The 22,279-nt window shown below is 37.6% G+C and overlaps 1 protein-coding gene across 3 annotated transcripts in view; it reads left to right on the forward strand.

Annotated features, from left to right (window-relative positions):
- Window positions 1–22,279, forward strand: part of STXBP5L (syntaxin binding protein 5 like) — a 223,126-nt gene that overhangs the window by 178,769 nt on the left and 22,078 nt on the right. For all 3 annotated transcript variants that reach the window (XM_026849275.1, XM_026849282.1, XM_026849292.1), the window contains one exon: window positions 16,720–16,890. In XM_026849275.1, the coding sequence (XP_026705076.1) occupies window positions 16,720–16,890 (171 nt within the window). The remainder of the gene's footprint in view (window positions 1–16,719; window positions 16,891–22,279) is intronic.

Consider the following 22,279-nt stretch of genomic DNA (forward strand, 5'->3'; position numbering starts at 1 on the left):
ATATAAAGCATGTTTCGTGAGATTAGTGATGCAGCATGGCATGCTATATAATGGTATTTGATTGGCTTAAAAAAACCCTCAACTCATATAAAGAACAGTAGAGATCAGGATTTTTCAATACCATCAAATTACCTTTTTCTTACTCATGCATGCTGTGTTCTTTCAGTGGAGAAATTAAAACTGCATTTAGATTGTTGTTCGTGATTTGGAGTTAAAAGTTAGAGCGTTGTACTGCATTTACTCTACAATGACATTTGAGAGCTTAGTAGCTCCAAAAATAAAATAAAAAAACTCTGAGGCCTTGTAAGCACTCATAATGTAAATGATGCTACCTCCAATGCTGGACGTAATTACTACACAAAACATTATGGAACAGTACCCATTCCAGTAAACTTTAACTTTATTTTTATAATCTCATTAGGAAAAATTATTGAGGGGTTTTTAGGAATACATATAAATAACTGCATAATATATATGTCCCTTACTGCTTTGGCCATTCATATGCAGCTTGATATTGAAGCATGTACTTGACAACGCACTGTGAGCACCAGGAAATGCATCTCTGAGAGGTCATTTAACTTTATTGTGTAAGGTGCAATGGACAGTTAAGACTTCTTTCAAAGACCAGAAGGGAAGAATTTCATCTGTTTGTATATAGGAGAGTGACTTATCAAATGTGTGTTCTAAAATGAAAGCGCATTCTTGTTTTTTCTTAAGAAGTCACCTTCATATTAGGGGTTCACATCCAAAATTCTTTTAAGACTATACAGCTTAGAGAAGGCCATGTAAAAATTTCCACAGTTGATTCCCATAAACTTTGGAACAGTTCCCTAATGGCAAGATTATGAGGTTTTTTTATACATACTGTGCTTTCCAAGTGTTGCTATCCTGATTCATTCTACTGGTTAAATCTGCTGGGGTTAGGTCCATGCCATGCCAAGCTCCCACGTGGTACATGAAATGTTTTTAAATAGCTTTGTTTCAAGAAGAATATTATTAAGTTTATAACAGTTACTCTTTTTTAACTTGTGGGTATCTGCAAAGTAGCCGAGGAGATCTGACTCAGTTTGAAAATTATGTTCTCATGGAAAACAAAGCAAGAAATTAAATGTGTCAAAACATTTTGTGTGCGTGGAAAACATAAAATGTAATTTATTTTGAAACCTGATTATTGATGACACTGCCAGCATAACCATTTCTACTTATTTATATTAAATTAAAAAGGATGTTTGCTAGTCAGAACATTAATCATTAAAGAGAGGTTAGCTCCTGCACTGTGAATACTAAGGTAGGTTTTATCACCTTTCCCAGCATGTGGGGGGGTTTCTGATGAGGTGAATTCATGTTTGAGAAGGGATGTGTATGTAGGGATTAGCAAGGATCAGGGAGCAGTATGAGCTGGCAGAGGGGAAGAAATGGGGAGCGGGGTTTGGGCCATGGTGTTTGGCTCAGGGGGAGCAGTAGACGTAGCCCCCATGGTGCATGGACCGGGGAGACAGGAGCTAAGCAAGGGAGCAGGGCAGCCCTGGGGGAGGTGACCGGGGCCAAGCACAGCCTGGTGATTGCCAGGCAGGTGCAGGGACAGGGGAGGATGTCAGTCCATGAGCCCAGGTTGAGGTCAGCAGGGCCATGGCTGGGCACAGGAGTGGCAGCGGTGGTGCAGGAGCTGTAGCTCAGGGCAGAGTGAGGGTTGGGTTCAGCTTGAAAGTAGCTCCCACTGGGAAATGCTGACTGGGGTGCTCTGCTTGTCACCAAAGGAAAAGGGTTGCCCCTACACTGGCTCTGAGCCCCGGTAGCCAAACCTCCAGGAGAACCTGGAGATCTTCTTGTCTACCCCGTCCAGTTGGAGAGCTAAATATTAGGCTCTTAAATCCATGTTTTAGTGGTGGGGAACTGGGACTGATATTCCAAAGTTATACAAGCAGAAACTCCCTAACTGGGGAAAAAAAAAAAAAAAAAAAAAAGCTGTATGAAGTCACATTCATTCTGAATAATATTAAATTCTCTGACTACAGTCCTGCTGTAATAGCTGAGGGAAACACTCCACCAAATGTCATAGCTGCGAGCACACATTTGTTTGTGGGTTGTGCCTTGGTGTTTTCATTGAAAGACTGATAGGAAACATATGGCTATGAGACAGGATGATGTCAGGTCAGAAGACCTGGGTGCTCAGCTTAGCTCAGCTGCCAGACCTTACCTCTTAACTCTGCCTGTGCCTCCGTCTCATCCCACAGTTGGATAACATGACTGTTTACACATTAAGCTCTTTTGGGCAAAGGCGGTCTTGTCTTACACTGTGGCATCAGAATTTCTTCCGACTGCCTCCAGCATTGAATACAAACAAATAGTGGCAACAATCCTGCTAGCCTCTTGAACCTTTATATTCTACTTCAGTCTTAAATTGAACTGATTTTCAAAAGCTCTTTCTCGGCAAGATAGGTTTATATGCATGATCCTTCTTTATAATAAATGTAGAGATAGTAAAATATACACGATTTAGATTATACATGTTATGTAATCTATTTGTACTTTCTGAAGAGTTTAATAAAAAGTTAGTTTTAGCCAAAAAAAAAATGTAACATGCACAGCTTTAATCACAGTAAAGCATAAAAGCAACCAGTTCCTTCTTTTATTTTTACCCTCAAAAATGTGGTCTATTCACAGTGGTCCATCCTGTATCCTAGCAAATCATGCCCAAAATCACGTCACAAATTTCCAAATTCGGTGGTGGAGATGGCAGTAGGAGTAACTCCTGGATTCCTCAACTGCACTTCCTTCATTTCCTCATGCTGTGTGTTTCCTTTGTCCTCCAGCCTCCTACTCACCATGTCCTCTACTCAGAAACCAGCTAACCCACTGGATACTCCTCTCATTCCGATCCTCAGCATCCCGATTTGGATTGCAGCCCTCAGTATGGCATGCCTGTTTTGTCTGTGCACAGCTGTGGCAGCTCCCAAATCAAGCCCGTTTAGAGTCGTTCAGAGGAATCGGAAAGTGCCTACTTTGCGTATGCCGTGTGAGCCTGCGCGCAAATAGTTGGGAGCTATTTCCGTGGTCTTGCAGTTCATACATATCTCCCCCACAGTTTGGGAACAGCTGTGGCATATGACACAAGACACGTAATTCCTGTTATACAGAAACACATGTAACATAGAAACTGAAGAGGTTAAACAACCAATTTACAACGCTCAAAGCCTCCATAATGAAAGCACTTATGAAGCTCCTTGGTGTTAAATGCAGCTAGGTTTTATAGCTCTGAAATACCATAATCTAGATCCTAGTCTGTTAGTAAAGTTTCCTACAGTCTTCCCGAGGAATTGGTAGTTCTTTATCAGATCTGGTTGGGACAGATGTTGTCCTTTCCTTTAAAGGAGGTTATATCTTAAGTGATGCTTCTTTCTCTATAGCAAAGCACTGATTTTATGGAGCAGTATCCCCCATTCACAGTCTGAAAGAGCGTATGACAGCTGCCCAGATAAATAGCGTATTTTTAAAAGGCTGTATTGAAAATCAAGCTTCCCTTTGTGTGACTGCCTAAAATGGATTCAGGAGACTAACACTTGATATCCAAATTAAAGAATTTTCATGTAATAGTGTTAGTGATGCGTATTTTGATGTTGGGTTGATCTGAAGAGATCTCACCTCTTCTAAAGCATCCAGTTAGAATGACAGCTAGAAATGGGTGTACTGTGATGGTTCTACTGATACCAAAATGTTGCTCGAGAGCCTGAACAGGTTCCCCTACCATTCTCTGGAGAAAGAAAGAAAAAAAATTTAACCTAGATGCCAGCTGATATTTTCTTATGCCACATTGTAGGCTTTGTAGTTTATGATACCGCAAAAGAATGCAACAGAATTTCTTTTTAGGGGCTCTGTGAATTGAAATGGTAAGTGGCTTTTCTGGGCATCCTTCTGACCTAAAATCTTATTAAATAGAAATTACGAAGGACTTTTTCCTTATATTCATATGTCCCAGTGTTCCTCTCACTGTGATACTTACCATGTGAGACTCTCTTTTAGAAATATAATAGTTAGCTGATAAATACTTCATTGTTCACTTCTAGTAACAGACAGTATGGATAAGGGGTAAAAACCAGAAAACAATGTGAAAAAAATACTGAATGAATGAAAAATGAAAGAACCATATTGGAAATTGTCTTCTGAATAATTAATAAAAGATTTCCTGAGGCATTCTTTTATTAAATTTAATGCCGTTTTGACTGCTACAAGACATGCTTCATTTCATCTCTCTGGTGTTTGTTGCTTTAAAATGTGCTCATGTGTAAGGAAATGAAAACATTTTTGAACAGAAGCAAAATCATAGTTTTGTTGCATGATTGGAGCACAGCAGATAATTAAATCTTCAGTAAATTGAGTGCAATATTTTCATGTCTAGATAACGCTACATTTTGTCCTGGAGCTGCTGTGTTTCGTTTCTGTGCAATCTGTCTTCCTTTCCGTAATAATACAAGAGTATGTTCTGTCTCCATTACCTGTACAATATGCCCTCTCTTTTTCAAATGGTACCTTGAGGGATGATGTCATCAGAACTCATAATTTCATTGCACCCTCTTACTAAATTGGCTTCCAGGTGTTTAAGTATTTGTGATATGCTGCATAACCAGCATTTGCAATATTTGCCTTAATCTCATCTGGGGTTTTTTTAATCATTCTTGTCATCACAAGGTAAGATATTTCAGCACACAGCCAAAGCTGTGTAAAGCACCATTCGCTTCCTAAGAGCTGGAGTAATGTTGTTTTTTCCAGTGCTGCTTTGTTCAGTTATGTTTATTTTGCGGAATGGTGTACATGAAAATATTTAAACCATAATTCTGCCTTTGTATGCTAAAAAAAAAAAAAAAAAAAAAAAAAAAAAAAAAAAAGTGCTACAAATTTGCAACATGGTATTAACCGGAAGATGGCATGTTGTTTTCCCTGGCTCCTTTTTCTTTCTTACTTATTAACAACTGCCTTTCTCCTTTTTCTGTTGTTTCAGTTAAAGGATCAAGAAAGTTAAGTCTGCCAACAGATCTTAAGACTGATCTTGGTACGGTAGGCGAAAGCCAACAGCTTTAAACTTCCTTATGTTCACTGGCAAAACATTTTACCGACTGATTCATGAGATAACACGATAACCTTGGAGGCGTTGTCTAAAAAGGCTTTCTAAAAACCACCTATTAACCCATACAGTTCTGTTGGCAGCTCTCAGCATTTTGCTTGTTTAATATTCATTTCATGTAGACATATTTTGCCAGTCATTACACACTGTGTGTGTAATATTTTATATCCAGAACTTTTTACACACTTGAGCCATTATAACTGGTTGTCAGTGATGTTTATCTCTGCTTGTAACACCCAGTGCATGTGCTAGTCTATCTGCTTTATTTGATGTACAAATTCCGTGCCACAGCAGTGAAAAGATGATTGAACATCTATATTCTATAGTGTCTTTGAACTTCTGAGAAGCCAGATCAAAATTCAGTCATTTGTGTTTCAGTTCTCTTCTTGAGTTTTACCTCAGCCAACAGTTTGCTGTAACCTTTGTCTGAATTCTTCTTTAATATTTCAGTGGAAATGCAGGGTGAGAGCAGAAATTTCACCTCAAAACACCTAAATGAAAATTCAACATTCTGCATAACCTAAAAAAATTTGGGGTAGATCATGCCCTCCTACATATCCACATAAAGGGGATGGCTCCAGGCATTTGGGTTGGAATGTGAAGACTTTTATAATTGTCTTTAAGTATTCTCAGTCTCAAGGACTCCTTTCTAGTTTTGCTCTCATGGGAGGTTTCTCGTGTAAGATGACTAAAAAAGCCGTGTAGCTATGCCTCATTACTTTGAGTGTCTTTTTAGAGATAGAAATTAAAGTTGGATCACATCCTTGCATAATGCAGCTGAACTTAATTTCTGTCTCTAAGAATCACGTACATGTATTAACCACTGTAGCACTGTTCCCCAAGGCACAAGTCAGGGGAATAAATATGTCTTCCACATTATAAAGGACTCAAAAACTGCTAATAGCTCCTGATAAAGATTGAGTAAATAAATGTTGAAAAATCATTGAGAAAATCAAGCCACATTGTGCAGATTTTCAGTGTACGGAGTTATTTAGTTGAAATAACTTACCTCATCATTAACAGTGATGTTTGAGAAATGTAGGAATACACCAAAAAAACCTCGGAGTGGAAAATTACAATACTCAAAATACTCCAAAACGGTAAAAGGAGTGATGTAGGCACCTGTAAAATTAATATTTATGGCTAAATAAATGGGCAGCTATAAAGAGGGAAGGTAAATACTTAGGATATCAAAATAGCTGTAGGGTAGGCCCTAAGGCTGGACCGTACGCTACAGGTCAGACTTCTTTTTGTTAGTATTACTAAATATATAACCTTGAAGGACACGTAGCATGAAATAGATTTAGAACCTGAATCATAACACAAGAAAAGGGTAAATTTTGATGGGTTAAAAGACTGGATTTACAGGTTTTTAGAAAAGCAAGAAACAAATCGATGTAACTAGAAGTGGTGAGAGATTTATTGTGTAATATAAAAAAGTTGCAAATCGGAGAAAAAACTGCTTACTGTCAGCTTTTCTGGAATCATGCTGGGAGCTGGACAATATTGTAAGCATTGTCTAGAAAATGTTGACAAATCAAAGGCAGATTTATGTTTAAAAAAACCCCCAAACAACCAAAAAACAACAAAAAATACCCCACAAAACCCGAAGGACTGGGGAGCAGGACAATTAACGTACAAAAGGAAATCTGTAAGAGTTAAAAAATTCAACCTAGGAGTGTAGGAGGCACGATGATCCATCTGAAATGTATGACACATGTAGGGAGGTTTGAAGATTAATGGAATTCATAATCCCGTCTGTGATTTTGATTTCAGAACGGTCGTGTCTACAATTTCTCTATTTACTTGTACTCATTAATTTTTAATAATGTAGAACAAGTGAAGTATAAACCAAAAATAAGTCTAAGAAGGTGTAATTCAACACCCTGAAGAAACTAGTGAAACTCTGTTAATTTCAAAAGCTTCATACACACCAAAAGGTATTATCAAATTGTCACTAAAGCATTGTTTGTTGTTACTGCCACAGCTATGGGTATTCTGTACTCTTATCAAGAAACCTGGTAGACTGTTAAGAATAAAGCATGTGGAAGCTGCATTCAGTGTATAAACTAGCAGATACTCTTGGCTAATCAACTGTGGAGGAAGGTTTTTTTAAAATTTAAAAAAAAAAAAAAAAGAGAGAAACAAAACCAAACCACTTCTGTTTTAGTTCTCCTTCATGACCGTCTTAGAAGGGCAGAAGATGCCTGTTAATTATTCTAGCCATTAAAACTATACTGAATTATAAATTGCTTCGTTTACAACAGGCTAGAAAGAGCTTCTCTTTCTCAGTGTAAGGAGATAAATTTAAACGAGAGTTCCGGGAAAAGGTGATGAATAGCATCTGCATTTCATTTACTTCTGTTCCAAAATGTCCTGGCTAGACTGGCAGAGCTCTTAGAGACTATTTATCCCTTGTTTGGCTATTGCCTGAGATTGTAACCACAGTCTGAATATTCAGGGTCTAACAATACTCTCTGCCCCACACTTCTTGTAAAGATACTCAGGTCACCCCTTTCAAATGATAAGGTATTGTACATCCATCCCACTGGCCCTGGCTCGTAGCTTTTTTACAGAATGCTGATCCATCGCCTGCCCTCAGCTCTGACCGCAGCTAATTGGGAAATACGTTAGCACTTGGCAACTTACAGTTCTGCTCCCTTCTTAGGATCTGGCTCATGTAACGTCCTTGCTTTCTCTTTGCTTAGAACTCTAATAGTAGAGGTTAAGTAGAAGTTAAATCTATTTCAGATTGAGGTGCTGCCAGTACTGTGAATTGCTTGGGGAGTAGTTTGCTAGAATTTAAGGGAATAATGTGTGATCTGATGACTCAGGGTGTTCTAGTTAAACCTTGTCAGGATTTTCGTGACTTAAAAGGTACCTTAGAACTTCATCTTGACCCTGATAAAGTTGACCTCAGCATCTTTTTATTTTGATGTAGTGGTTTTTATCTATCCTTGCTGAAGAACTTGTCCCCAGCGGATGCTAAATCTCCACACACAAATGTGAGAATGTGCCACGTGAGGATACATTGAACTCTGTTTTAGCTGCTGCTGCAGGTCATATTAACCCTTTGTTTATTTAAGTTTGCCAGAAGGTAGATGTGACATTACTGTTGCACATAGACTATACAGTACCTTTTCCCTATTACCCTTCAGAGGCAGCTCTGAATGATAGTGTCTTTATTTTTGAACCTAATACTGTTACCCAAAGATTTCTGAAAAGATCGTCTACATTTCCATGTGCTGCTGCAGTGAAATGAATTATGGGGCCAACCCTAATCTATTTTTAACCAAATGGGAGATCTGGGATATATCCAGACAGACACAACTTGCTTTTATATGAGAGTTTTCTAACTTTGCTTCATCAGCCACTTCAAGCATCAGCTTCTTTTAGGAAGTATTTCTGCTCTTTTCATTAAAAACTTCCAAAGTTTCCAGGTGATCACAGGGAGCTAGACAGAAGTCCTAACTAAAGACGGGTATGTTTGGTAACTGCTGATTCTTTATTTCATTCCTATGAATAGATTATTTCACTGTAAGAATTTATGCTATCATCTAGACTATATTAACCAAGGAACAAAAGAAAATGCAAATATATATATATATATATAGATATAGATATATATATATAGTTTCTTCTTAGTAAATTGTAAACTTGAAAATATTCATATAATTGTCTGGGCTTTCTGCAGATATTTATAAGCAGTGAATGAAATCTTTACCAGGTCAGAGTTAATGTCTCCCATTTTACACAGCAGTGAAAAACTAGATAAAGTACCAAATAAGCTTAGTTTTTTCAAGGATTTGAGAAATGCAGAGGCCCCGAAACTGCTGAAATCAGGCCTAGTTAGACTGAGTAGGTCAGGGCAGTGTCCAGTTGAGTCTCGAATACCTCCAAGGACAGGGCGTCTACAACCTCTCTGAGTGACCTCCTCCAGTATTTGATCATCCACACAGGAAAAAAAGTGTTTCTTAATATTTGACCAGAATTTCACGTGTTCTGAGACACTCATCCGATCACTGTGCAACTCTTAGAAGCGTCTGGCTCTATCTTCTACATATACTCGGATCAGGTAGTTACAGACAGCAATAAGGTGTCTCCTTGTCTTTTCTTCTTAAGGCTGAAAAAACCCCCCAGTTCTCAGCCTCTCCTTACCAGCGTGGTGGACCTCTGCTGAACTCATGGCTGTATGTCAGTATCTTCCTTGTACTGGGAAGCCCAAAACTGGGCACAAGGCTTGAGATGCAGCCTTATAAGTGCCAAATACAGGAAGGATTACATCCTCCAAGCTACTGGCTATGCTCTCACTGATTCGGTGGAAAATGTGGTTTGCCCTTTTTGCTGCAAGTTTATCACTATTAATATGGAAAACGTTATGGGTTGGATTAAATGCTTTCACTTTTACATAAATGGTTTTAAGCGTTTGGCCTCTCTGCGCTTTCACCTTTTCGGGTTTTGATTTTTATATTCTGTAGCTAGGACCTACGAGACAAAAGTTTCTCATCTGTTCAAGGTCAGGTGTATGACTGCACCAGTTTCTTCCTTAATTAAGTAGAGAAGTTTATGGTTCAACATTTTTAAGAGAGAATCTGTATTAACAGATATATTAGCCCTCTGACAGTCCAAAATAACCAAAACGTTTAAAAAAAAAAAAAAAAAAAAAAAGGCAACAAGAGCTGACCAGCAGGTTAACTCTGTCATCTATTACAGCAGAATAGGCATGTACAGTGGTTATATTTTGAATGCAGAAAAGGACTGTGTTCTGACTTCTAGTGCTTCCAAGCAAAAAAAAACACAACAAAAAACAAACAACAAACCACCTGATCTATATGGGAGATTTAATAAACAAGTAGTTTAAAGAAAAGGTAAATTCTTAAAATTATCCAAATGATACCCTAAAATGTTTGTAACTGATATACTTAATTGTAGTCCTGAAGGACAAGCAGTAGAATTTGTTAGCTGAAACAACAAAGCAAGCAGTAAAGTTCATCAAACATTTAAGAGCTGATAATAACAAAATCATCGGCAACTGTTAGGCTCACAATGTAATAGGTTTTCACTGTTCCTAAGTTCTCTATTGTTACTTAAAGAAGAGTTATTTGCTGAGGATTCTCTAAGGTAAGTCATTTTCCACTGCTTTCAAGCAATGCACGCACATAGGTAGTGTTCTTCCGTTCTCTGGGGTCTGTACGCTTCTCAGGTTGTAATACTGTCCAGCAGTCAAAATCTGGGGCTACACAGAGATTTACCAGACCTGCCTGTACCCAGATGTCCTCTATAGTAAATAACTTGGACAGGGATTAAGAACTCAGACTGTCAGCTCTAGGCAGAGACTCGGGCATGAGACGGCCTGAGCAGAAGAATATTTAGAAAGTAATAATTTTACATGTATCATTATTTTGACAACAAAGTGATAACAAAAGAATGATAAATAAGAACTTTAAATCAGAAGTTATCAACTAGACCTTTTTTTGCAATGTTAAAATAAGAATGTTAATTCTAGTTGTTACTAGTTTGTTTATTACAATAACCTGGTATGAAATCTGTTGAAAATCTACAATGCAAAATGTTAACAAGTTGGGAAGAACTAAGATTTTTTAATTTTTTTAGATTTGATTGCTGCATAAAAGTTATGTGTAAACTTAATTATATTTGGAATGCCTTATTTGACCATATCTGTGCCTTTTTCTGTTGAGTCTTTGCAAGCAAATTATTTATAGGTTAGCATCTATGGAGTGGTGTTAGCTCAGTTATTTCATCCATTCTTACCTCGAGGTAAAACCAGCAATTTTTGGAAAAATCAGGGGAAGAATCTCTGGAAGAATCTGGTTAGAATAGACTACGAACACTTCTGTTGTAATTATATTTTGTTCATTCATTTTGGAGGGAAAGGTGGAGTTTTGTTTATAAAGTCTCCAGCTCATACGTGTCGTGCTTTATTTTTGTCATGTTCAGGCTGAAAAGATGTTTCCAGGCCAACCTCCTTGGAGAATTTTTCATTTTCAAAAGCAGAGAATTAACCCCAGATTTTTCCATCTTGAAAATGCAGGTGCAATGCTACTAATAATGGGTGATGAGGACTAATTGTTGATATTCTAGGTGGTCTTGTGTTTCGTCCCCTCTATTTGCATGTTTCAGTGTTGTCCTCTGTGCATCATGTTTCATCCTTATGCTTCAGGATTAAATCAAGTTTTCTATCTCTGTTTTCCTGTTTGTTGCACAAAGCATAGCAACAATTTATGTTACGTTATTCTGTCAAGACCCACTTCTTGAGACAGTCAATTCAGTAGCGTGGTGTTACATGATCACTGGAAATGCAGCAGAAGAATCTGAGTTAGATCCAAGTAATCCGAAATTTTCCCACTGTTCTCAGGGAACAGTGAGACTTATTTTTAGATTTGCATTCACAGGTTTGAGTTTTCAGATATGATAATGTAGGGGTGATGTTACGATATATGGTAACATATCCGTAGCATTCTTCATTTGGATATTGTTTATTTTGTATTTTGGCATCATTATTCATAATTGCAGGCAAAAGTACTAGTTTGAAAAGAAGCTCTGCCGGTGATAACACACTTAACCTTTTCAATCATGTCACAGTATTTTATTTTTCTGCAAAATAAATCTGTTCACCCTGCTTTCAAAAGAACTATGATATGTAGGATCAAGCACATGATGGGAGCTCACTACCATAATAAGAACACCATTATATTACATAGGCAGTATATTACGACGACAACATGTTATACTCTTAGTGCAGACCTAGATGTCCTAGCAGTAGGTCAAGAGGGCAATTCGTCCTTCCTCTTCAAAACCGATGAAGACACAACGGTAATTACACACTTTAGCTGACAGTACATCTCCACTAACCTCTTCTGCTAGGGCTCACACCTCCTCTTCTGCCTGATTGACAGAACTGCACCAAGAGAAAGTTGTGATCCTGACTTTGTAATGGGTTTTATTTTAAGAATAATTTGTTAAAAGCTTATGGTGTCAGTCTGTATTCTCACTAATGAATGATCACACTACTTTTGCACAAATTTTAGTTATTTTACATGTAAATCTGGGACTGTTCTTTCAACCATTTGTAAAGTTATAAGAACACTATTTTTTTTTTTCTTCATTTAAATCTCTGTCCCTTTAGTGTGTAAAGAAATAACGTTAGTCACACCGATAATTATTACCCAAAATCTAATTTATTGATAATACACAAAAGTCCCTCAGTGGAAACAGATGGACTTTTCCTCCCTTTAGCAGCAGAGATTGTATTCCTCAACATTTGTTGAGGAGATTCTCTGGGACTCATTTTTTCAGGTTCTTTCTGCTCCATGTAAAAGCATCTCTCTCTGGTCCTCCTGCTCTTTTATTGATTACTTCCTTACAATTTAGGAAGATGTTATAATGCTTATTTAGATTCCTTTGTTCTCAGTCTCTCTCAGATCATTAGTAAGAACTGGTTTTCAGCTAGGTTTTGTGTGTGAATTTATCCCTTTTTTTAGAACTGAAAACAATGGTTGGTGGTTTGGGCATTTTTTATTTGTTATGTCTAGTGTAACACAACTTGCTGGGCAGCAACTGCAAATGCATGTTTCTCCTTTCTTACATTTTCAATACATTTGGTTTTAACCAGGGTCCAGCTTTTCACTGGTGAATCCTTGGGTCGTTTTCGTTTTAGCGGAGGTCACCAAGTAGTTTAAAACAGTTGTATGACAAGGCAGGTTGTGTAACATGTGCATGTTAGTGTGTGTAAACTAAAATCAGTATGTGTATATAGAATATGCTCCCTGTCTCTGTAATACTCCTAAAAAAAAAATAAAATAGATTGAGGCTCTTCAGCAGTCTTGCCGGTGTCTTTTGCACACTGCAACTCTCATAAGGTATGTCTCAGTAGTTTCGTCAAGTTCACAGTAACTAATGTTACTTCTTCAGTTCCTTTTAATCTCATCATCTCACTGGTATTTTGTGTGACACATTGCCCTTCCATCCAGCACGGTTTCCTTCCATTTTTTTTAAGCAGTTTTTGGGGTGCAAGCTGCACTGAATGGTGCTACCATTTGGTAACAGGGATAGCTAAAAACATTTTTAATCTGTGTGGGTAACGCCATGAGTCCAGACAAAGGCACACAGCCAGGACCTGCACTGTAGAAGCAGCATATGGAGAACATCAGAGAATTTTATGTCATGAACTTCTCTTTTACATCTTTTAATAAATCTTAGATACAGTGTGTTACTAGCTGTTTTATTAAATCAATGGAGTTAAATCGGTATTAAATGGACTAATGTATTGTAGCATGGGGTAATCTACTCTGATTACTTCCAGTGGCTTGCATAAGTCTTAAATTTTTAAATTAATGAACACACTGAGGCCTGGCCATTTAGTTCACTGTCCACAAATGGGAAAAAAGGCTGCTGCCCTGCCACAGCCTGCAGACTGCTTAAGGGATAAGCTCTGCTGAGCCAGAATGCAGAAACTGAGTGTAACTCCGGTGCTTGCTGGAGTCTAGAAGCATGAGAGAGTATAATGCAAATTCCCTTGACCTCTTGGGGATAGCAGACAATGGCAAACGCAGTGGTGGAAAAGGGTAGAAAAGGAAAGGAGGCTTTTTGCGCAGTGCTTTTCTCCCCAGGCAACTATTCTCTGCCTTCTCCAGAAGAAGAGAAAGTTAAGAGCTGTTGCGTTAGTGCGTCAGCAGGACAGAGCAATCCATGCACCACTTCTTAAGTACCAATGACAATGTTTCCAGTATCAAGTGGTGCTCGGTATCAACCAGTATTTCTGATATGAGGAAAACACCAGTGACCACATGACAAAAGCAGTAAGCCAGCAAGAAAAAAACAGTTAAAATGTTGTTCTCACAAATCTAACAAAGCTCGAAAAAAAGCCAGTTTTTACAAGGCTCTGCTATCTGTCCTTTGGAGTGATTGGAAGACATCTGTCATGGCAAGCGAGGCTCGGGCGATCAGGTCTCAGAGGGCTACTAAATCGTTGCAATCGTTTTGGCACAGGGTGGTAACATGAGTATTCTCATGTCTCCCTTAGTACATTATAGGAAACTACATTGCTTTTTTCTTACCACTTTTCTTGCACACTTTATTTTTTTCAGGCAACGTGGTAAGGAACCCTTTCTTAAATTGCACATAAACTCTCTTTAGAAACATTTTGTGTCACCGAGCTTATGCTATATAATTCGTGAGAAATCAAATTTTAAATACACGGGATTTTCTCATAGATTTCGGTGATTTTTATCTGCTTGATGCTTCTCAGCAAACAGTTGCAGTCATACTTCCTGTAATGATATTACTTGTTGTACAACGTCTTTTTGTTTTTACTAAGGTTTGAAGAGCTGCATTGCTTCTTTTTTTATACATTTAAAAAATAATCTCACCTAATCAGAAGAACAGAACGGTGTTAAAATATAGAAAAATGTGTAGCTGATCACTAAAATCCTTCTTCCGCTCATTTTTATAGCACTCACTAATATTTCACCAACTTCAGTACTTGAAGAGATATCCCTGCAGCTTCTAGGATGAGGTTGCTTTTTTTTTTTTTTTTAGGAACTGGCTTTGCTTATTCGGAAAGGCGTTGTCAAAACGACTAAAGGGATTTAGGTGCCCAGATCCTACTGATTGTTTTTGTTTAATTTGGGCCTTTGAAGGTAACTGAGACAAGCAAGCATACTAAGAGAAACACAGCAGTATTTCTTTTAACATTTGGCAGAGTGACTAGGGGTTTAGATGAATTGTGCCCATTCTGTACAATGCTCAGGGAAAGGGACTCGCAATGTTGTTGATGTTTCTATAGAATATGATTCTTTTTTTACTCTTATGTTCCTCACCACTTCCTAGGATCCCCCTGGAGATAATTAGATATCATGCTGAAACTCCTTCACACAAACTGAAATTAGAAGAAAGGAAGCAGCTGGATGAGGATGTGTATGATGCTGAGGTTGAACAGTCAGCCTGTGCCCTTGAACAAAGCCCCTGATCTCAGAGGACTTTCTACTGAAATATACTAATAGTTCCAGCATATTTTGGAAAATTCCCTAACTATAAATTGAATGAGTTAATCCACATCATTTTTATATCAGCTGTTAGCTCAGTTAATAGCTGTGTATTAAGAAACATGATGAGAATCATGCAAGTTGTGTCTCCTGCAGAGCAGTCTCATTATGCAGTACAGATACTAAATTGCTTTCTAAACTAGAATTCTGAACAACTCTCTCCAGTTTTGTTCCTTAAGACTGAACTGCTTTCACATGGAAGGGATATGACTTACACATTGGAAGACCGCATATAATAGTACACTATATGCTGTATTCAGCATAGAATCTGTTTTATCATTTGAATATAGAAATAGCTTTTCATCATATACAGTGGAGCTATCATGGTATGGTAAACAGGAAATAAATGTATCTTGGTATATTCATCTTTTCCTTGGATACAGTAAAAATCAAAAGAGAATTCACTGAATGTGATACAAACAGAATTTTAAAGACTAATCTATTTCTTAGATATATAACCTGACATTTAAAATGAGGGCAGAAACTCCAAGCTTGTCCTATATTATCTGTAGTATTGCGTTTCCGTAGTTTTGAATAGAAATATTCAGTGTGCTTGCGTAAGTCTGAATTTTTGCTATGCTTATTCCTAGCTGTTTACTTAAATTAATAAGTATGAATTACCTGCTGACCAAAACCAATTCAATTATACCTAGGCATGTATCCTTTCATATGTTGAGGGGAAAATTGTGTTCAGTAATTCTTCTCATGTTACCAACAAGAGAGGAAGAAAAATATTGCATGAGTGTTTTATAGTCCAGTCCAACCCACTCTGATCGAAGCCGTGATCAGTGGATTGTTGTGGTTTAAAGACCTGTTGCCAGTGATGAAGGACAGAGGAATGTAGGCAGAGTTTAAAGCAGCCATGGTTTGTTTCTCACTCCATCAGACAGCAGCATGTGCTGTGCTGATTGACCGTGGCATCTAGTAGGGGTCCAAGGACTCAGCCTCATACCTTTAGAAGACACATTAATTGTTCAGCAATTAGTTTCCTTAACAATAAAATAAAACTATGTGGTATATAAAGAGCAAAATACTTAGCAATATTATGGCCAGTTTTATAATTATTCCAAATAGTAGCAGTTATATGCCTGTTTCATGAAGCTTTGAGTCAGGTAGGGAAGATGTCTAGCTCTAAATTCTATCCTGTAGTAAATTACACTTGCAGTTCTTTGGGAGCAAAAAAGGGAAGATAGTGTTCAAATTTATTTGCTGTCTGTTAGGAGACACAACATCAGGGATGACACTGTTACCAGCACTATCTTGATAAATTGCCGGAGCACGTAGGTCAACAAAAGGCTGTGGGATCTGCAGCTGTAAGGACATGTACCAGTTCCATGTCCCTTGGTTGGGTTTTGGGTTTTTTTTATAGTGTACCTTAAATATATGGTGTTATTCTTACATATACACGCTGAGTTGGTAAAACAAATAAGGAGAATTGATTTAACCCATTCTTAAATATCAGACCATACATCTCTCCTCCACTCTGAATTTTGGGAGCTGGCACTTTACATAGCACTTGTTGGATTCGCTTTCCAGATCACGTGAATGGTCACTGTACAAGCCCAACATCCCAGAGCTGCGGTTCAGGAAAGCGACTTTCCAGCGCTGATGTCTCAAAAGCAAACCGCCGAGGGCCTGGGAGGCCCCCCTTCAGAAAAGCGCAGTCTGCAGCCTGCATGGAGATTTCTCTCCCGGTCACCACAGAAGGTGGGTGGCATTGACTATTTTGTTAAGTATTTGTGAAATTCTCAACGGGTGTGAAAACAAATCAGTTTAGCATGATCCTTGTCCTAGTCATCGCCCTGAACTGCTGTCTTCATCTGACTGTTTAGAATTAGAACGACGCGTGTGCGTTCGTGTTGTTACTAACAAGCCTGCTCCTGAGCTCTGTGCTGCCTAGGGATGTGATTTGCTGAACCTCGCCCGACTCTTACAGCCGTCCCCTCGCCTGTACGGATCCGGTGCTTTGTTCTGGAAGAGCAGTTGTTCATAGCAGCTTATGTACAATTATTGTGACAGCTAGTAGTACTAACATTTTAAACTCTCATTGTCTCTACTTACCAAGTCTGAAAATGAGTAAGATATTTTTAGAATGTGAGTTCAGGCTTAAATAAATAAATAATATTTATTGGCACCGAAGACTTTTATAAAATTGCACAGTCCCTGTCCATCTTTTACAGTAAAACTATAACCCATAATCTAATCAAGTTTTTATATTTCTAATAATTTTCTTGCTTTAATGCTTGAAAAAAAGTCTTCAAATCTTGATCTATCTGAGCGTCGACTCAATGAAAATGAGAGATACAAATTGTGCCACTCATGGCGATGCATTGTGCTTAAAACTTAGAATAAGCCCGTTGTAGTTTCAGCAGTGCCAACTATTTCACTGCAGATTGTATAAGCAAAAGCATTGAGCTGACATGTTTTTCTTCGGTCTTTATAGTGTTCCCACTCTGCTGGTGGTGTCCTTGATCCTTGTCTTCCAGCTCCCCCCCATTCTTCCTATAGAATTCATGTATTGTCTGCACAGAAAAGATGTAGTCTATCAAAAAGGTGAAAAAGCATAGCATCAAAATAAATGGGTAGGACTGTAGTGTTGGTTGCGTTCAATTTTAGTAATAGGCAAAAACTGTAATAGTATTTAAGCAATGGAAATTATAGAGTTTGATATTTTTATTATTAAAATAATTAACTTTAAAAATTAAGTCTTTTAAAAACCCAGGTTATAATTTTAAACAAGTTGCATAATAATTTCCTAAGTGCCTAAGAGATGATGATCCCCTGTGGCGACTGTCTGGGTTGTAGCATGACCTGACCCCCCTGATGCTGTAAGTGATAGGTAATCAACAACACCATGACCTTAGCACTCTGTCTTGAAGGAACATTTGTATCCTAACCTGCCCACCTGCAAAGGTGTCTGCACCACAGTTCTTTACAGCTGGAACCAGTACTCCCTAAGTTTGCTGACTGTTAATGGAGACAAAGCAAGGGGAATTGTATCACTCGCACTGTCTAATTTTGTATTTTTAAATGCAAATTATTGCAAATAACTTTGTTACTAGTGGCAAATTGCTAGAATCTTTGATTCATGTTTTTTTTTTCTTTATGATAACATAAACTAGCAAATTCTTTATTGGCCTTTCTTGTACTTACTGTGGGGGACACACAACAGAAAAAAGAAAAAAAAAAGGTGTCTATGTGGGTGAGAAACCTGTAAGAAAATATCCTAATTTGGCACAGAGGGTTCCAAGATTATGTTCCTGACTGGAATGGAGCCGATATCCTGAAGTCTGTTGCAGTGTCCTCTAGCAGCTCCTTCTACTTAAGAACAGCATTTACCTACATTCATTCATGGGGCACAGGGCAAAGCATGGCGCTCTGCAAAACGGCTGCACTCACCGGAGGTGTTACCATCTTCCAGCTTATGTCATTAGGTCCCTGGTTGTCACCTCCCATCGAGCAGATGCTAACACACCAGAACTGGTGGCAGAGAGATCCTTTAAGTTTTTCATTTTTGTCTAAGTACAGAAACATTAGCTTTCTGTAAAGCTTTCCCTATTGGGTTACATTATCCAACTCCCTTTACAATAACGCTGATAAGAAATGTCCACGTTATCTATTTTTCCGACTTTACTAGACGAGTATTAACGTTCTGCAGAGGAACAGGGTCAGAAACTTGGAGAGTAGTGACATTTCAACTGATACTGTTGTTTCTTCAGTGACCGTCCAACCATCTCTCCTTTAGGGGAATGTTACCATATCATTGTACTCTTAAAGATTAAGTCATAGGCTGAAAAGCAAAAATGTTAAATCGCATTGTAGGATTCATATATGACAAAGTGTAATCCTCAGCAATCACTTATAAAAAGAAGTAATCCTGTTTAAATACTGAAGCTACTATAAATTTCAGTTTTGACTTGGATTAATTAACGGCTCCTGTGTGAACGTTGTACTAAAGCAGATTTACAGAGCTCTGAGGTGTTTAGAAATTCATGTGAATAAGGGCGGTTTTCATCTATGTAATCACCAATTCTTCCTGCACATTAGTTATTGATGACGATCATAACATAATCCTTTCATCCACCTCTCTTTATGCACCACACAAATATGGTAAGTACCGTTGTCATATAATAGCTCGTGGTGGGAAATAGATCACTGCCACAGCAGTTTCTATTGCTGTGTGGTTCTCTTCATTCTCTTTAGTACCAGACTCTTCTGGAATTCTTCAATGGAGATACTGCTGCAATATGAGCACTACTTGTACTTAACCAGCCCACAGTACTACCTAATTCTTTTATGCTGCTGCTTTTCTTTTTCCCTCCCATCCTCACAGAATAAGTAGGGTCACCGACAGGCAGAACCTACAACCCCCTAAGATCCCACTGATGCTTGTGTCCAGAACATTTATTAATACAGTGATATTTTCAACGGAATGATGATGCTTTCTGTATATCTGTATCCTGAAAGATTCACATTCTGTTGTTCATCACTAATTGTAATACCTGTGAAGTTCAATATTAAAGTATATCTCTTTAGAGAGATAATCATCTAACTTCTTTTCAGGGACGTGGAGTAAATTTAAGTAAGTGACATTAAAAAAATCCCTATTTAAAAGTATCCGTGGTGTCACTTAAATGGTATTACAGATATCGGTAAGGTCAGTGAAATGACTGTCTTTAGAGTAATTTATATTAACATGTAATAGGATGGAGTATGGCTTTGGTTTGTCCTTGAGTGTGGGGATTTGTGTACAAGTCACATTTCAGCAGGTCTATAGACTAAAATAATTTTCTGATTATTTATATTCTCTCATTAAAACAAAGCCATCTGTCTGACTTGTCTAAACTTTTTTTTTTAGATGCGCGTGGCATTAGTCTTTTGAATTCTAGCTCTACTAACTGATCTGTCTGGAATGGCTGACATTCCACCATTCTTCACGCATCTCGAATTGCTCAATGGATTTGGCAAGTGGTTTGATTTATACTAAATAATACAGTGGAAGGTGGTATGATCCTTGAAAGATTCTTGGGCTGGGATTAAGGAGGAGAGTGAGGGAGAAGGAAGATGAGAAGTTAAAAGGTTTGTGAAAGTACATACTGAGAAGAAGCATTCTCTCCAAAATGTGGAACTGTCTGACCAAAACCTTCTGGTTGGGCTGTTCCAAGATAAACGAAAAAATCCTCTCTGTGCTAAGAATTTATTGGCTGCTTAGGAGTATATGCTGCAATAAACAATAGATGTATTCACAATAATTTTTTTTTTTAATGCGATGTATCAAGATACATATTTTATGTCCTTGCTAGAGAGGTAGTATTTCAGGTTAGTATTTGATAGGGTTTTATTATTCTACCTGAGTAGAATTTTGATTAGAGGTTGCTATCTCAGTAGCGTTAAGCGTTTTTTATACATTAAGAAAAAAGTCTTCATGTGGGGGTAGATGGTTCTTACCTTTTCTTAAGCCTATCTCTGCAGCACTGATAACACTGAGAGATTATTTTTAAATAATGCTTCTGGTTCCTGATCTTTACAACCTCTTTAATTGATTTGATTAAAAAGGTAATAGATCTTGGTGACTAATCATATCTATTAGAATAAATCAGTTTTCTCCTCTAGCACTGGATTTCAAAACCTACTTACTTAAATCTGGTCTTTCTGTACAATGGGAACTCTATTTCCAGCATTTTCATCAAGTCTATTTTCAAGCAACTTTCATGCAATAAATTCTTCTGACTTCATTCCTGTTAGCTGATTGTCAAGGTTTTGCTGAGTCTTACATCTTTACATGTGTAGAAGGATTCCTGATATAGAAAAGTAATTTTTAAGAACTTCTTTGCAATGATGCATCAGAGAAAGAAAATGGAAGGGGGGGGCACGGTGTGTCGTCTTGTTGCCTGCTGGTCAAAATATTGCAAACTGTTCAGTTTCATAAAGTGCTGGTATTTCTTCCACACTCATAGAAGAATAAATCACAAGGCAAGTAAGAGTAGCAGAGGAGTGGTGTCTATGCGTGCATGGTTACTGTTACTGCTTAAACCTATGTCCTTCCCTAGTATCCTCATCTAACACAGAAAAACTTGAAAAGCTCTTTTTAAATTCAAGTAGATTTTATTCCAAGCTAAAGATTACTGCTATTTCAGTTTCAAAGCCTGTCATGTTGTTTGGTTGTTTTGGTTTTCTTTTTTTACCCAGAACACTAGTGTGTAGATCAAATAACTTTTTATGGCTATATTTTAGTCAATAAATAGCCAGACATTTAATACAGCACTTCTCAAATACCATTTATGCTCTTTAAAATGTTCCATGTTGTCCTGTAGTATCTTCTGGTTTCATAAATGCAGTATTCTCACTATAACTATATTCAAAAATTCTGTAGTTGCTCAATATTCTATCTCTAATTTTAGAACTTTACAAGTTCTTAATAGCATATTATTGATTTTAAACAATCTTGTTTTCACATCCTTTTGATTAAGCTGTTTCTTCCTTGAAATAATATAGAATTTAATTGCATTGTAAACAAGATCACAAATTTAGGAAATTCCATTGCTGAACTGCTAAAATCTGAATTTCTTCTAGTCCTTTTCAACCAGGGGTTTTTGAGACTTTAGGAGTTAGTGAATATATTTCTTTGAGAAGGTTTTCTAGCACGGATTATAAACTTTTTTTTTTTTTAAAAAAAATCAAGTTAACATTGTGCTTTTAAATATCAACAACAATAAAAATTGCACATGAATGCAAATTATTCTTAGTCAAGAAAATCCTTTCAGAGATTCTGTCCCATGATAACATTCTGTAGAAAGGGAATGTGTTTTGTCTCCAAGCTTAGTGGATTTCTTTGCAGGCAGTAGCCATTTGCACTGATCGTGTCTGTCTGTTCCAGCTTTGGACTCCACTAGCACCCTTTTTTGTCTTCAGATGTCCTCACAGAAACATAAAAATGGGGATTATATTAACCTTTTGTTTAGCTTCTTTGAGGAAAACGTGTTCCCCTACCTGGTTCACCTCCTGTCCTGTTGCAAAGATCCAAACCAGTTGATCTCAGTCTAAGAGCTAATACTGCGTAGCTGTCAAACCCATTAAAGCCCCTTTCCCATCTAGA

This window comes from Athene cunicularia, assembly GCF_003259725.1.
Source record: "Athene cunicularia isolate RWA chromosome 1 unlocalized genomic scaffold, athCun1 chr1_part1, whole genome shotgun sequence".
Lineage (NCBI taxonomy): Eukaryota > Metazoa > Chordata > Aves > Strigiformes > Strigidae > Athene > Athene cunicularia.